This window comes from Sardina pilchardus, chromosome 7 (assembly GCF_963854185.1).
Source record: "Sardina pilchardus chromosome 7, fSarPil1.1, whole genome shotgun sequence".
Classification (NCBI taxonomy): Eukaryota; Metazoa; Chordata; class Actinopteri; order Clupeiformes; family Clupeidae; genus Sardina; species Sardina pilchardus.
This window is the reverse complement of record NC_085000.1, coordinates 3,685,276-3,700,023: the sequence shown is the minus strand read 5'-3', so window position 1 is coordinate 3,700,023 and position 14,748 is coordinate 3,685,276. Positions and strand designations below refer to the sequence as shown.

General features: G+C 44.3%; 1 protein-coding gene across 3 annotated transcripts in view; it reads right to left on the bottom strand.

The window, feature by feature from the left end:
* The window catches only part of vps13d (vacuolar protein sorting 13 homolog D), a 62,874-nt gene extending 49,699 nt beyond the window's left edge, over nucleotides 1-13,175 (bottom strand). For all 3 annotated transcript variants that reach the window (XM_062540347.1, XM_062540348.1, XM_062540349.1), the window contains exons 1-23: nucleotides 12,575-13,175; nucleotides 11,530-11,695; nucleotides 11,358-11,435; nucleotides 10,467-10,657; nucleotides 9,989-10,069; nucleotides 9,433-9,549; nucleotides 9,203-9,307; nucleotides 8,576-8,746; nucleotides 8,325-8,425; nucleotides 7,975-8,143; nucleotides 7,519-7,620; nucleotides 6,669-6,882; nucleotides 6,165-6,347; nucleotides 5,931-6,061; nucleotides 5,754-5,811; nucleotides 5,367-5,546; nucleotides 5,125-5,255; nucleotides 4,880-5,012; nucleotides 2,486-4,762; nucleotides 2,113-2,264; nucleotides 909-2,003; nucleotides 728-818; nucleotides 364-490 (exon numbers count right to left, since the gene is read on the bottom strand). In XM_062540347.1, coding sequence (XP_062396331.1) covers nucleotides 364-490; nucleotides 728-818; nucleotides 909-2,003; nucleotides 2,113-2,264; nucleotides 2,486-4,762; nucleotides 4,880-5,012; nucleotides 5,125-5,255; nucleotides 5,367-5,546; nucleotides 5,754-5,811; nucleotides 5,931-6,061; nucleotides 6,165-6,347; nucleotides 6,669-6,882; nucleotides 7,519-7,620; nucleotides 7,975-8,143; nucleotides 8,325-8,425; nucleotides 8,576-8,746; nucleotides 9,203-9,307; nucleotides 9,433-9,549; nucleotides 9,989-10,069; nucleotides 10,467-10,657; nucleotides 11,358-11,435; nucleotides 11,530-11,626 — 5,984 coding nt within the window. In that variant the 5' untranslated portion in view covers nucleotides 11,627-11,695; nucleotides 12,575-13,175. The remainder of the gene's footprint in view (nucleotides 1-363; nucleotides 491-727; nucleotides 819-908; nucleotides 2,004-2,112; nucleotides 2,265-2,485; nucleotides 4,763-4,879; nucleotides 5,013-5,124; nucleotides 5,256-5,366; nucleotides 5,547-5,753; nucleotides 5,812-5,930; nucleotides 6,062-6,164; nucleotides 6,348-6,668; nucleotides 6,883-7,518; nucleotides 7,621-7,974; nucleotides 8,144-8,324; nucleotides 8,426-8,575; nucleotides 8,747-9,202; nucleotides 9,308-9,432; nucleotides 9,550-9,988; nucleotides 10,070-10,466; nucleotides 10,658-11,357; nucleotides 11,436-11,529; nucleotides 11,696-12,574) is intronic.
* Nucleotides 13,176-14,748: the final 1,573 nt, after the last annotated feature.

The following is a 14,748-nucleotide window of genomic DNA, read 5'->3' as shown; positions in this document are numbered from 1 at the left end:
AATAAGATACCACGCAAAATAACACTCACAAAGTTAAGAAAAATACATCAAGACTTAAAAGAGTGCTATACAGTTTGATAGGGAATGGCAAGAAAAATACATCAAGACTTAGAAGAGTGCTATACAGTTTGATAGGGAATAGCATCCCTATAACTGCGCCAAGAGAGGTCGCCTGAAAATAAACTTTATTCCCACTACAAATTAGAGCACAAAGGAATGACCGAAAAGTTAACAAACCACAGTAGGTCGATACTTCATTCTGTTTGCACAGTAGTCCCTGAAAGCCACTCTGAGGAACCCCACTTATTTCCCCATAAAGATAATGGACTCCAGTAAGAGAGAAAACAAGAGGACAGGAAGTACTTGTGGATGTTGAAGACGAGCGCCTCTCCGCCCCGCGTCGTGAAGCGCTCCCTGTAGAGATCTCCGTGAGGGGTTAGGTCACTCAGAGACAGGCTGCCCAGGCTGCCTTGCAGGGCCAGATCTCCATCTGTGGAGCAGACATCACATTCCAAAAAAAAACAGTGAGAACAAGGCCCATCGCATACACATACAGTACACACAACAGAAACAGACAGAATACAGTAATAACCAACAGGGTTGCAATATGGCAATGATACTTAGCAGACACTTTTATCCAAAGTATCCAGTATGCTTAGATTCATCTGCTGTATCAAAGGCCTATTATATAGCAATATATATATATAAGCAATATGTGTATACTAACCAATCATTTCCATGTGAGTGAACAATTTGGAGACACTGGCTTTTGCAAGCTCTGTGGTCTTCTTGTTGAGCACAAGAGACAATGCGTGGACCTGTCCAAAAAGACACAGAATAATATTTTCAGTAAAGACATTCGTTGTAAAATAACAATTTTTTTCTTTTCCCAGCAAACATCCAGCTACCTTCAGATCCAGCTTGGTGTTCACCCGATCCTCCAGTTCCTCTTCATTAATCTCAGGGTAGACATCCGTCAGGTCACTGGGGGAGTCATTATCCAAGGGGTGCCCTGGCATAGGCTGGGGAGAGTTGGGCGGCAGCTTCACAGCATGGTTGTTGGCTGTGGAGCCAATGCCAAAGAAGTCCAAGATCACCACCCAGGTCTGCAGGGTGATGAGCACGTCCAGGCAGTTGAAGTCGACGTCAATGCTGCGCCCGACGCTCCCGTAGCGAGTCTGGAATTCCGGGTGACGCTTGTCCACCATCAGCACGTTGATGTGCACCAGCGATTCGTCGAAATCTGGCGGAGGGTGCGGAGAGGGCGTGTTCCGCGATGGAGAAGGTGGGGGTGTGCTGGGGCAGGTGGGGTCCTTTTTCTTGCGGGCGGCGGGCGAAGGTGCGCTGGGGTGCCTCTGGTAGAACTGGAAGACATTTTGAGCCTCCTCCATGTGGGCTGGCAGAGAGCGTGGCATCTCGGGGTACAGAGCGTTGGACGAGGAGGGGCAGGACTGAGAGAGGTACTCCTTGGGGGTGAAGGTGGAAGGTTTAGGAGCCCCTCGGGACACGATAAGGTGCTTGTGCTTGGATTCGGGGTTCTGTTCGAGCAGATCCTCCATGAGCAAGGAGCGCAGAGCGAGCTGGACCGAAAGCACGTGAGGGTGGTCTTTGGTGAACTCCCCCTCCAGGTCCTGGAACCGGAGGCTGACCAAACCCTGGGAGCCTTGGGTGAGGTCAGCGCTGAGCTGCACCTGGAGCTCGGCCACACAGAAGGTGGCCCTCACCTGGGTGAACGAAGGTGGCTGTAGAGGAGGACTGTGGTTCTGGAGAGGGAGAGGGGTGGAAAGAGACGAAGACAAAGAGGAGTAAGACAGGTTGATGTGGGGAGGGTCACGTGCAAAAAGCCCCCCCTGGGGATCTGGGAAGCGGTGTGGCTTGGTGGAAGAAGGGGTCGGAGGGGGTGGGGTCGGCGGCTGGCTCGGTGTTGCCCGCTGGTCTTCGATAAGTGAGAGATTATCCAGAGTCTGAAGCACCTGCTCATAAACTGGCTTGCACAGACAAACCTGTAGAGTAACAGGTTTACAATTAATGAAATGTTTCATGAAAATATATTCATTAAACATTACTGAAATCATGCAAAACTGATTTAAGAGATATGAAAAGCAAGCATACCTGGACAGGATTGACAAATTTGCCCTCCACTCTGAGTAATCCAGAGCTATGAAATGAGTCATCACATGACAGATAGGTGAACTGGCTGTCTACGTCTAAGGGGACCTTCTCCAGGGTGAACTGTATGGTGGTGTCTTTCAGAATATGGAATGCTGAGAGAGATTAAAAAAATAAATAAATAATGGAATGTCACCAGTAATATTAACAGGGCTAGCGTCAACACGTGTTAACAAATCTGTAATATTATCTTTTTAATGCACTTGTAGCCTACAGTAGTTTATCCTCTCACAGATGCTCTTCAGTGCTAATGCCCTATGTGCAATACTTTGCAAATCAACAATCTGAATGTTAGGTAATCATTAAACAAACTCACCTTTTCCCCTACTTAGTACCTCAAAGAAGTCATGTCGAGTGAACTGGGGCTCATCCTGATTGAGACTTTCGTTATGTGATGGAGAGAAACTAGAGTTGGAGCCGATATCACTTCGCGGTCCCTTTCGGTGCATCAGGTGACAGGTGTTGAGTGAGTACAGCCTGATGTCTTTCACTTCGACTTGTAATCGCTCCCCTTCGGAGTCCTGCCCTGCTATGAAATTCTGGATTGTTATACTCCCAAGATGTCCGACAAGAAGCTCTGAGTGACCAGGCTTTCTGGGAATGGACACGACAGGTGACTCAATGCTTATGTTTAATGTTAGCTTCACCAGAAAAGAATCCAAGCTTGGCTCTTCCTCTGGCAGTGTTAAATCTTCCTCCTCATCAAAGGGATCCAGCTGCCAGTTACTCTGACTTTGAGTTCTGGATCTCCTGGATGGGGTTTCAAAGAGAGACACCATTCCAGTATACTCTGCAGTTTTGTTAGCTAGCACGGTCGATACTTTAGAAGCAGCGGTCTTCAGCATTGAGCGGAAGTTGTCCTCCACCTCATTGGCAGATAGGCTGAGCTCTTTCAGGAATTTAGCTGAGTGATTGTAGTGCAAGGAAGCCATCTGGAGATGTAAGGAGCACTCCCCTTGAGACCTCTCCAGAAGACGGAAATTTAGAGCTTCTGATGGCGCCATTCCTGGATTACGGAAGAAAGCCATATTCTCGGAAGTAGGAATCTCTTCTACATTCCCAATACTGACCACAAACTGACCTCTACCACCTTCCTGAGTTAAATCCACCAACTGGATGCACCCAAGGGAACCATTGACATCCAATCTGCTTCCCATGGAAACGTTGACTTTAGTCCCATTGATACTGGCAGTAGCGATTTTCATGCCTTTCTTTTCTCCACCCAGAACAGTACCTGTAGAGACTGTCCGTAGCAGCAATAGGTTCAATCGGTGAATCTCCACAGTGAACTCGATGTTTTGCTCATAGGTGGACTGAAAGGTTTCATCTTGGCCCTCTCCATTAGGCAGTGGTGATATTTGTTGTGTCGAGGGCGAACATGTGCTTTCTTCCTTTGGGAATGACTGCTGGAGGAACTTGAGCAATTCCACCATGGTTTCAGGATTGAGAATGATATCCAAGTTATTCACCTGCATGGTGGTCACCTGAAGGGAGCTGTCCAGGTTCATAGAGGGGCAGTCTGAGCTAACAAACTGGTACTCCAGTTTTATGAGTGCCTCCTGGTCCTTGAAAAAGGAACTCATGGGAGACACTTTCTCAAAAGGCAATCCCGATGACTCCCGATGGAGGTCTGAAGGCTCCGGGGACCTTCCATCAGGAGAGACAGGGGACGTCGGCTGGCTCTCTCTGAGACTACCGGTAGGCACGTCAAAACTTAGATGCTTGTGGGAGGCCACCAAAAGGTCAAAGTCCGACCCATAGGTTTGTAGGGTGTCCACCAGAAGGAGCCCGTGAACCGTGAGGGACACCTCAGCATCGTAAGGCCGTTTTACAAAATGGGCGTTTGTGCCAAAGACTTTCAGCACGGAGATATACCGCCCACCACTCTCAACACCCAGCTGCATATAGTTGATGTTAAACTCTGCTAAAAGCAGCCTGGATTCCACCAATACTTCCCTCGTATGCTGCTCCAGGGTCATTACACTCTGAGTGAGGTTTTTGGCAGACCCCTGCAGTTTCCAGGAGCTGTCCTCCCTCTGAAAGATCTTCTCGTGACGTAGTGTCAAAGGGTCGGGAGACTTGAGGCTCTCTTCCTTGTTGAAGCCCTTCTCCTCCTCGGCTGTGGTGCTGCCCAGGCGAGTCAAGCAGCTCCTCAGTGCGGTCATCTTCTCCAGGTTGATGTGCACCTTGAGGTCAGGGAGGGTCCCTGAGAGAACCGCTCCGGGTAGTTGGGGGTCCGAGGTGTAGCGGAGCCTCTGCTCAAGCTGTAGCAGTACGTTGAACTTCTCCACCACGTGAGTAGGGCCGACTTCGTTCTCCTGCAGGTGCTTCCAGTTGTCCTTGTAGCGGCCCACCATGATCTGAAGGTCTTTGAAGGACAGGGAGTACTTTTCGTACAAGTTCTTGCTGTAGGCCTGAGCAGCTTCGGGTGACGAGAGGCTGGGCAGTTCAGGGCTCTTGACGCGGTCCTTAAACTCAGCTTCTGGTTCTGGGGGAGGAGACTCTGGTGGCGTCGCTAGCGGTGTCTGATACTCCTCATCACTCAAGTCCTCTCCATCTGACTGGGTGATCTTCACTTTTGGTTTTGAATCCTCTGTAAGGAAGAAAGAGGAACTTAAATAAAAAGCTGAGAAAAGTACAGTTACAGTCGCACAGTATGGCTATTGTCACACGATATGAGTGCTCTCAGTTCTGTAAATTGACCACATACCTTGTGAATTAGTCAGCAAGATGCGACCAAGATCGACCACCACCAACATGGGATCTCCTGACTGAAAGTCATCAGGAAAGATCACTTGTGGAGCACATATATCCAGCTTCATTGTCCATCGTTTGCCGTTCTCCTGTAAAGGCAAGGTCAAACTTTTGAGCGATACAAATAAGCAAAAAGCCAATTTGTTTCACATGTTCATACTCATATTTCACTCAAATATCTATGTATAGATCCCTACGTACAATGAACTCGCCGACAAGCAGCTGATCAATAGTCTGCCTGATTTCTGCTTTGGTTTGCATCTTCAGCTTGTTGTACTGCCGCCTGGCAGCCTCTGCTACTCTCAGCTCCAACTCCGACTGGTATCCAAAACCTGAGCCAAAAAAACAAAAAAAGAAACGGTAGCACAATCACTCCCTCTGCCAAGACCCCAAAATAGAGCATCAAGAGTATGGTTTTAATGTAGGATGTAATCATACAGTACCTGAGGTGTGCACCTTGCCCTTGTAGAAAAAGTCGGCCACCTTTTTAATGGCCTGCGGGTTATAAATGATGTTCAGAGGGCTGGTGTTGACCTCTAACCTCCGCTCATATTTACACCTGACAGGGTTGCGCTCATATATCATCTCAAAGACAGGAGCAGCCGAGGACTCAGTGCTGGGAGCTATAAGAAACAGCATGAAACAAGACAGAGCGTGTGTGTTTTTAAATAGGGCAAAAAATAAGCCTGTGACAAAGAGGGTAGACTGCCTAATAGGACATCCCACTAAGGCATTGAGTTTGCAGAAAAAAATGCCTTAGAAGTCTGCAAAGTCAATACACTTTCATCATACAACATAGAAGCAACTCCACTATTTCCGGAAGCACTAACCTGATTCTGTACTCGAAGGCTGCCCAAAAGGTTGATTTATGGCCACAACAACTTTATCCTTGAGGAGAAATATCCATGTATTAAAAAGTCCATATAAGGTAGCATTGTACACTAACATCCACATAAAAGACATTCTTTTATAATAATATGAAATACGTGTAACTCCTAAGCTCTTACTGTTTTAGGAGAGACAAGGACAGGGAAGATTGTGCCGTGGGTGGTTAGGTCTCTCAGAAACAGGCCTCCCAGCTTGACAGTGAGACAGGAGGACTCCGAGCGGGGAAGGGACTCCACACCAATCTTGACACCTGCAAAACCAAACACTCAGCTCAAACCCAACCACAACCCTACAAACACAGTAATTACAGACCTAAGAACTCTTCTTGTAAGCATAAGAACAGGCTGTGGTACCTGAAAATTCCAGTTGAATGACACCACTCTCTTTAGATGCCATGGCGGTCTTTTCTTGATGTAAGAGTGTCACAGATGCCTTCTCGAGCAAAAAGTCCAGCCGGGCAAAGAGATGATCCCTCCTTGTGAAAGTGTTGAGAGTCTGGGAGTCTTCCAATGGGTCAAACAGCTCATCTGGGTCAGCTGCAAAGACAACAGATATTTAGTTTCCACACATTCGTTCTTGCTTGTGAATATGTTCTTCCAGAATTAAAGGTGATGTGAAGATGTGAAACATATTTGATGGCATTTGGGCTTTCTAGGCATAATCATATATTCATTCATTCGTTCATTCATTCATCTACAACAAAGGTTAAACATTATGAATTGGAAAGCCAGCTGTTGGCATCTTTAGCCAAAGGACTTCTATTTCTATCAGTAGTCCTTCCTGAGCGTCACCAACTGAGCTAGACACAGACATACTGGCCTCATCAATTAACCAGAGCTGCCATTAAACAGGCTGACCTAGTATATCCCATGAACCAGGGCCTGGCAGTAGGTCATCTGGAGCCATTCCCTGCCCGTCGGGGCCGCTCTCTGGGCCCTGCGAGTCTCCGTACCAGCCTCCCCAGCCAGGGAACCAGGACTGCAGGTACTGGATCATCCCAGAGCTCCCACTCTTGGGTATGGAGCCCGTCGGAGATGAGCAAGGCGGATCCGAGATTGGCTCTCTTAAACTCTGTTTTGAGTAATGGAGAGGAAAAATACAGAATATATTTACTATATAATCAATACACATAATTTTGGGGCCATTATTCATCTACTGTTCATTAATTTGATTTCAGTTCCGGAACTCAGGTGGTAGCCCTACATCAAAACATTTTCGGATCTACCTAATGATTCACTTAATGATCTGTAACTGTATCGCTCTCCCCTGATCATTAACTATACAAACTATTCTAAGCTCTCTTTACTGCCTTTTCCCACAGAACCACATTATCAGTCTCTGGCTTGCGGCAATGCAATTGCAGTGGTTGCACCTGCATATTTTCACATACTGTATAAAATTATACTATAATTTAGATTATACTGTAGATATAATGTCCAAAAATGACCTCACCTCACCTTCTCAAATTGTCACAAAATAAGAATATGTAAAAAACAAAATTTTGACAAAAATGAAAGATAGAACCTTCTCATTCTAAGCAGGCTAACTATTGCTAGAGGTGTAGAAAACCGGACACTCATGCAATACTGTACAACTATTTCAAGACATTCGCTGTGATAGTCAGGCAGTTCTCTCAGTAACATTTCAAAGCTGTCTGTGGCCTTAAGGCCATTTATGCTAATGCTCTTTTAAGTCTCCTTGGCTTGCCTCTGCAATCTCCTCCTGCTTACGGAACCGGTCGTGGACGATCTCTCTCAGGCTCTGCAGCTCCTCCAGGGTCTGTTCTTCCTCTACCCTGTCTAGCTCGTCCTGGACAAAGAGGGAATTGCTCATGAATATGGAACCAAAGACATGAAGGAATGTTCAAGCACATACAGTAAATACAAATTTATTTACATGTATTTATGTGTAACATGTTTCTATAAACATAAACAAACATGCAATAATAATTTGCAAACACATAGGTCTGTAATCTAACCTACCCTCAAGGGACTTCTGAGAATAAATAAAGATTGAATGCATGCATGCATGAATGCATAAATTCATAAATTAATGAAAGTAAGGTCTGTTTTTCTATTTTGGCACTAGCAATGCTAAACCTGCTATCAGACCTGTTAAACCCCACACTCAAAGTCGTGTGTGCTTGGGAGTGAAGGCTCCTACCTCCTGCTGCGGGCTCAGAGGGAGGCCCTTAAGCCGCTGGACATAGAGACTGGTGTAGAGCAGGGCATCCCGTGCCCTCTGCAGAGCGAAGTTCCAGTTATGGCGCCGCCTCTGCTCCCGGATGGTGCTCAGGTTGGCGTTGATGGCAAACATCCACCATTGTCGACAGCTGGAGAAACGAGGGTTAAAAGGGTGAGGAACGTGGCCATTTATTGACATAGTATAAGTGGTGTCTAAACGTCTGTCAGTACTTTACAACAACTCAATAACTTGGCTAATAGCCATTTCAGAACGAGGAGCTGAACTGATGCATTCTCTATTCAACAACAATAACAACAAAATCAACTCACTTTCCAGTGATGGAGACTTTAGGCCTCCATTTGCGAAACAGCATTTCCCTCTCCCTGCGATCCAGCTCCTTCAGGAAGGCCATGATCTGCTGGTACTGAACCTGTGGTTGTGGAGGACACCATTTCTCAGCACCCTCAGTATTTTTAGCAATACTCAATTCAGGACTAAATCCACCTCATAAGTCATAAGCATTACTCATGACACGATTTAGACATGCATCAATCCCTGTCTGTTACAGTAGGTGTTGTACCTGGGACAGCTTGAGAGCCAGGGGCTCTAGCTGCACTTGGCCGTGGATGCGCGGCGTGTGGCGGGAGCGCAGCGGCTCTTTGGACGCGTTCCTCCGCAGCAGCACGGAGGCGCACACCGGCTCGAAGATGTACTGGTGCTCTCGGCTCTGCATGCATTTGGTCATGGTGTCCTGAGTGGGAGAGCGGAGACAACATGATGGGGGAAGGATAGAAGCAACTGCCATGATCAGGCCTGATAATGCTGATTTACACAACACTTGACAGCATATAGACAAAGGTAAACAAGAGCACAAATATCACAACAACAGCTACATACACACTTTTGCATGCATATAATCAGAAAAAAAGAGTTCTCATCAAAGTAATTTTCAGGACAGAAAGATATTGTAATGCAATAATTATTAAAGCGTTATGCTCAGAGAATTATAATTACGAAGTACATCTGAGCAATTAATTAAAAAAAAAAATAGTATTAGCATAACTTTATTACAGTATACACAGTATAAATGAATAACACTTTGCAAAGTGGTATGCTCAATTTCAGGGGAATTATCAAATCCATTCACAAGACAATCAAGCATGACGACACAAAACAAATCCGTTTCTCAAACTGTACAGACGCATACCTGAATCTCACTAGTGGGCAGGTCACCCAGCATGGTGCTGCTGGTGTCCCAGTAGACGCTGAACTCCTCGATCTCCAGCTGCTTCTGCCGCATGAGCCTCTGAGCCTGTGGACAGAACAATCTCCATTCACCTCTTCAGGAATACACAACAAATGCTGGCGCTCACAGATGACCTTTAAGTTTCAGACTTTTTGCCACGTTATTTCTGGAGCTGGAGACAGGAGGCTCACCCGTTCTGTGGGCGAGTTCTGAGCAGAGACATTCTTGATGCACACTCCAAATGCAAACGGCTTCTCTGGGTTGGAATAGTTATCTTCAAATCTCAGGTGAACACCTTCAATGTTCAGCTAAAAAGAAACAAAAGTTGTCAACAACACAGGAGAGCAACTTCGGACATGCCACACACTTTCACAATGTACACAGAATATCCCCACTAAGATGATGAAAATCCAGTGATTTTGCTGTTCAAGACAATTTAAGAAAAGCAGAGTGATTGGCAGTAGACACATCAGGAGTTTCTGGGTCAAGGATCAGCATCCGTGGACTAAAAATGTGTAGTGCTGTGCAGTTCTGAATTCTGTGTCATCTGTGGGGGTCAGTATTTCTCAAGGGAATTTGAGGATTATATCTATCATGTTATTTCTTTGCCCCAAACTATAAATCCCAAATAAAAAGAATGACAAAAAAAAACAGTATTTTAGAGATTTATGGAGATGAACTCCAAGCAGTAAACACTGCAATACATTAGTGAGCACGTAATCTATCTTGCTGCAAATGATGGCTTACCTCAATATTTTCCACTATTCTGGTGACCACAGAGGCAGTGACCGAGTACCAGTATGACTCCCCTTTCTGCTCACACTCGCTCTGCAGTAAAGAACACATTTCAAATAGCCTCAAATGAAATAATGAAACTTGTTTAATCTGCCTTGCCATCCCATTTGAATGTAACAGTGTATATATAATGGATAAAAAACGTAATTGGCAAATTCAGGACAGATGCATTATAATTAGAGAGATTCATCTTTGTTATTAAAGAGATTCATCATGATTATAATTATGAACAAATGTGACATGTGGCAGTACTGTGCAGTTATGAGTTTGCAGATAAATTTATTGTGACACTTAGCAGTAACTCAAATCTCCCCAGACAGAAACATCACGGCTCAACTGCCAAAGCGCAGCACAACAGCACGTTACAGTACAGTATGTTTGTGCTTTCCCTTCTGACTGACGGGTCGAGCCAGTTTTTCCTTCCTCCCACCTTCCACTTGTCCTCCAGTGCCTTGAGCAGCTGTTTCTTGCGCTCACGCTCCGCCTCCTTCTCCTCCTCCTCGTCAAATTCCTGGGGGCGGGCGGGCCCGATAATCAGGTTCAGCTGCGACATGGAGATGACCCATGGCTCGCTGTGCGGCCGGTAGAATGGGATCTGCAGGGTGATCTTCCCAATGAAGCCTGTAACAAGCACACAGTGCAGTGATGAACAATAAATGTTGCATTGCATGCTCTGGCCAATTTCTGTGCTTGAGAGAAGTTAGTCAAATACTGCATGTGAGATAAGGCAAAACAAGAATGTCATGTTCTTTTCTTGCCAAACAAGAGTGTCTGCATTCAATTTAACTGCATCTACTGTATGCAGACACTGATTCTCATGCACAAAGTGTATGAAGCTGTACTGTACGTACAGCAATTCTATAGCTATAGCTTGAATATTCAAGGAATGATTTTGTATGGCGTCAATTTTTATGGATAATATATTGAATCAAAACCAGAATCTGAGTACAAAAACTCAGAATCTCTAACTAAGACTGAGAGAACTGAAACTGCAAAGGACCTTGTGAAGAGAAAGAATTTATTTTATAAGAGACTGACATAGCTGACAGTGCTCTCGTTTGCAGAATTGTGTTGGTTAGAGACTGTTCTCTTGGTTAGAGATTCTGAGTTTTCGCTTCCGATTATCAATATGTTAAGCATAAAATTGACACCATAATTTTGTCCAAAGAGAATTACACAACATTACATACAAAATACAGTAAAAAAAAAAAGAAAACACAGAGAACAAATCTCATTAACTCCAACATAGTAATATGCCATAAGGATCACTGCGACAAAGATGCATGTGTGCAACCATTATCTGAAAATACATTTCACAGACCTGCTTTGACTTCAAAGGGCAAATCAAACTCCCTCAGAGCATCCTTCCTCAAGGGTAGATTTTCCAACTCCACCGCCCCTGCAACAAGCAACATCATAGTGAGGGCCGGCCTAGCAACGCTGGAGGCTGAGAGAGCTACTACTGACCAAGTCCCATAATTTAGGTACCATACCTTTCAGTAGGGCGATGGAGAGCTGGTCAGTGTTCAAGTTACTGACATATTTGCCAAGGTATGTATTCAGTACCCAGGCAACAAGTCCCTCCAACATTATGAGTAGTTGTTGGAAGGGGAGAGTTAGGGAGTGGGGGGGTCAGCGTTCACACCATGAGTCTGGAGTCTGAGTTGAGTAACACAAACAGCAAACAAGACATTGCTTAGCATTTGTAGATATCACCTGATCTTTGTGAAGATATCGGACAAACAACAGACAAGCCCATATGCCCGGATCGGCCTGCAGTTCAAGTGCACAACAGTAAAATATGAGACGACGCTGGCACAGTCAGGATGCAATGAACACAAACACTTTTGAAGCAAAGTAACAGTTAGCATTATAGACGTTAGAGAAAGCAGTCAATGCCTTTCATGTTCTGCCGTATATGGCTAGGAACATAACTAAATCATTGATACAAATTAAAAGACTATTTTAAGCAGATCGGAAGATAAAATTAGATAAGTGTTGAAGCAGCTTGAATTTGACATACTGAAATGTAGCTAACTGCACTGCTAAGCTAGCATCATGTTACTCGAACTTACCATAGCTAGCTTGCCAACAAAATGAGCGTTATGACAGCATGTTTATCGTTTGACTGTGAACAAACCAGTACTGAGATGCAAAAGGGAAACTAATTTCTTGTTAAATATCTCATTGAAAAGGGAACTAAAGGTTGACAGATCACCACTTGACAAACGTGACTTTCAGTTCATAGTTAGCTATGCTAGTTACTATCTGGTGTAACACCTAAGTAACGTTAGCCAAGTTAGCTAAAGAACAACTAGAGCGTGAAATGTGTTGTGTGCGCCAATGTTTCATAACACAGTGAAAACTTTCTCATCTCAAATGTAACTTATTGTCCCTGTAAGTTGTAACATTAAGATGAAAGTCATGTGATACTAAACAATCGATTAGACAGTTTAGCTTACTCAGATGTCTAACGTTAGGTAGCACTGGGAGAATTGGTCCTGTCATTCAAGGCAATATCAAAATGTGACAACTTACCATTTCGCTGTATATTTCAATGTGTCTTTTAGTCGTTCTGATAATTTAATTCCATTTTCAAACACTCCAGCCAACCAGTCAGCTAGCTGACAACGGAAAGTGTCCTTGTCAACAAAATATAAACAGTAACTTCAACTTGGCTTGCTATTCAAAACCTAACATAATAGTTCCCCGGGCTGACACTCGTGTCGGACAGTCCTCCCCATCAGCAGCATCAAAACACAACGATTCAAAGAACAAAAGTAGTTGTCAAAATGCCATTGTGGTCACTAGAGTGCACAATGCACTGGACACAAGGTTGTGACTGGGTAGATAGATAACGTCAACGTGAGATGGCTAGCTAGCTTTTGGCAGCTCTCATGATAGCACAGCTATGCTAGCTAGCTGTGTGTACTTCTGTTGTGAAACTCACAGGCACAGCTAGCTGTGATACTACACTGACCAGCTCACGATGCAATAAAGTATACTGAACAATTGGGCAGTCTTTGCTAAAATACGCCGCAGGCTTGCTATTGATAAAACTACCAACAAAACAAATAATTTCTCCTGTCAGTATAAGACTGTTTGCTTTCTCTTCTTCACCAAAGTCACACAAAAATAATAAGACAACGCTTCCTGATATGACAGCAGTTCCAACGGTGTTTTTCCTGTCACGTGACAAAAACATACACGCAGCAGCCAGAATGAAACGCTGAACACTGCGGACATCTAGCGTTCGGATGTCAGATTGATTCAATTTTAACTAGGTCAAATATGGAGTGCCACATCTGCGAATTCCACATAAAAATACTTCTCTATTTGTTTAGAAAGGTAAAAACTTACTCACACAATTGAAAGACACGCCAGAAACGGCGACGACAACTAGGCCTACTTCAACATTTCTGCAATCTCAGTATCAATCGCATGGGGGCACATTTGCTCACTGAGAGAGAACAGAGCACCTGACTCAATGTTTGACAGAGAAGCTTTATTTACGTGTAACCCTAAATGATCGTGTGTCAGTTTTGGATGAGGTAAAATAACTTTTAAAGCTTCGATTCGAACCCGTGTGTCGGAGCTGTTTTTATAATGATAAATGGTGTAGCCTAGAACTTTAAGGTTACACTAGCACTGCACAGGCTAGGCTAGAGGCTATAAAGCTCTGCTGTAGGCATACATGTCAAAAAAGGATGCAAAAGGCAAAAGGATATGGATTAAGGATTATTATTCAGAGGGTTACAACCACTGCCTCCATCCAGAAAAAAATCCACGAAAAATGTTTGATCGTGTGTGTGTGTGTGTGTGTGTGTGTGTGTGTGTGTGTGTGTGTGTGTGTGTGTGTGTGTGTGTGTGTGTGCATACGTGTTTGTGGAACATCTGACACAGGATGTCAGGCATAGTTTAGGCTAATACTCATCCTGAAATCATTGTAACATTTCAATCAGTTGTAGTGAATACCGTATACAATTGACAGTGGAATCGGTATGCAATGGTCCATACACAGTGTTTGTCTTGTAGGCCTAGTCTACAAGAGAATTGAAAAAGGATCTTGTATATACCCTGTACAACATTAGGAAGATCAGACCTTATCTGACACAAGATTCCACTCAGCTTCTTGTACAGGCAATGGTTATCTCCAAGCTGGACTACTGTAATTCCCTGTTAGCTGGCCTACCTGCTTGCGTATTAAGACCACTACAGTTGATTCAGAATGCTGCAGCACGACTGGTCTTCAATCAGCCAAAGAGGACACATGTAACCCCTCTCCTAGTTACTCTCCACTGGCTCCCTATAGTAGCCAGAATTTAATTTAAATCTCTCACTCTGGCCTATAGGACACTGACTGGATCTGCTCCTAGCTACTTCAGTTCTTTGATGAAGATGTACATTCCCAACCGCCCATTGCGATCTTCTGAGGAGCGTCTGTTATGTCGACAAACCATACATGCTAGGTCAAACTGTAGATCCTATTCTTCAGTGGTTCCGTGTTGGTGGAATGAGTTGCCCAGTGCTCTCCGTTCAAGCAACAGTTTTGGATCTTTTAAGAGGGGTCTTAAGGCATATTTGTTTAATATGCACTTAGTCTTTTGAGTGTTTGTTATGTGTTATGGTTTGTATAATAGTTTTGTTTTGTTATAATTTGTCCATTGTTAAAATTTTACATTTATTCTGCTATTGTCCTTAAATTTAGCCAT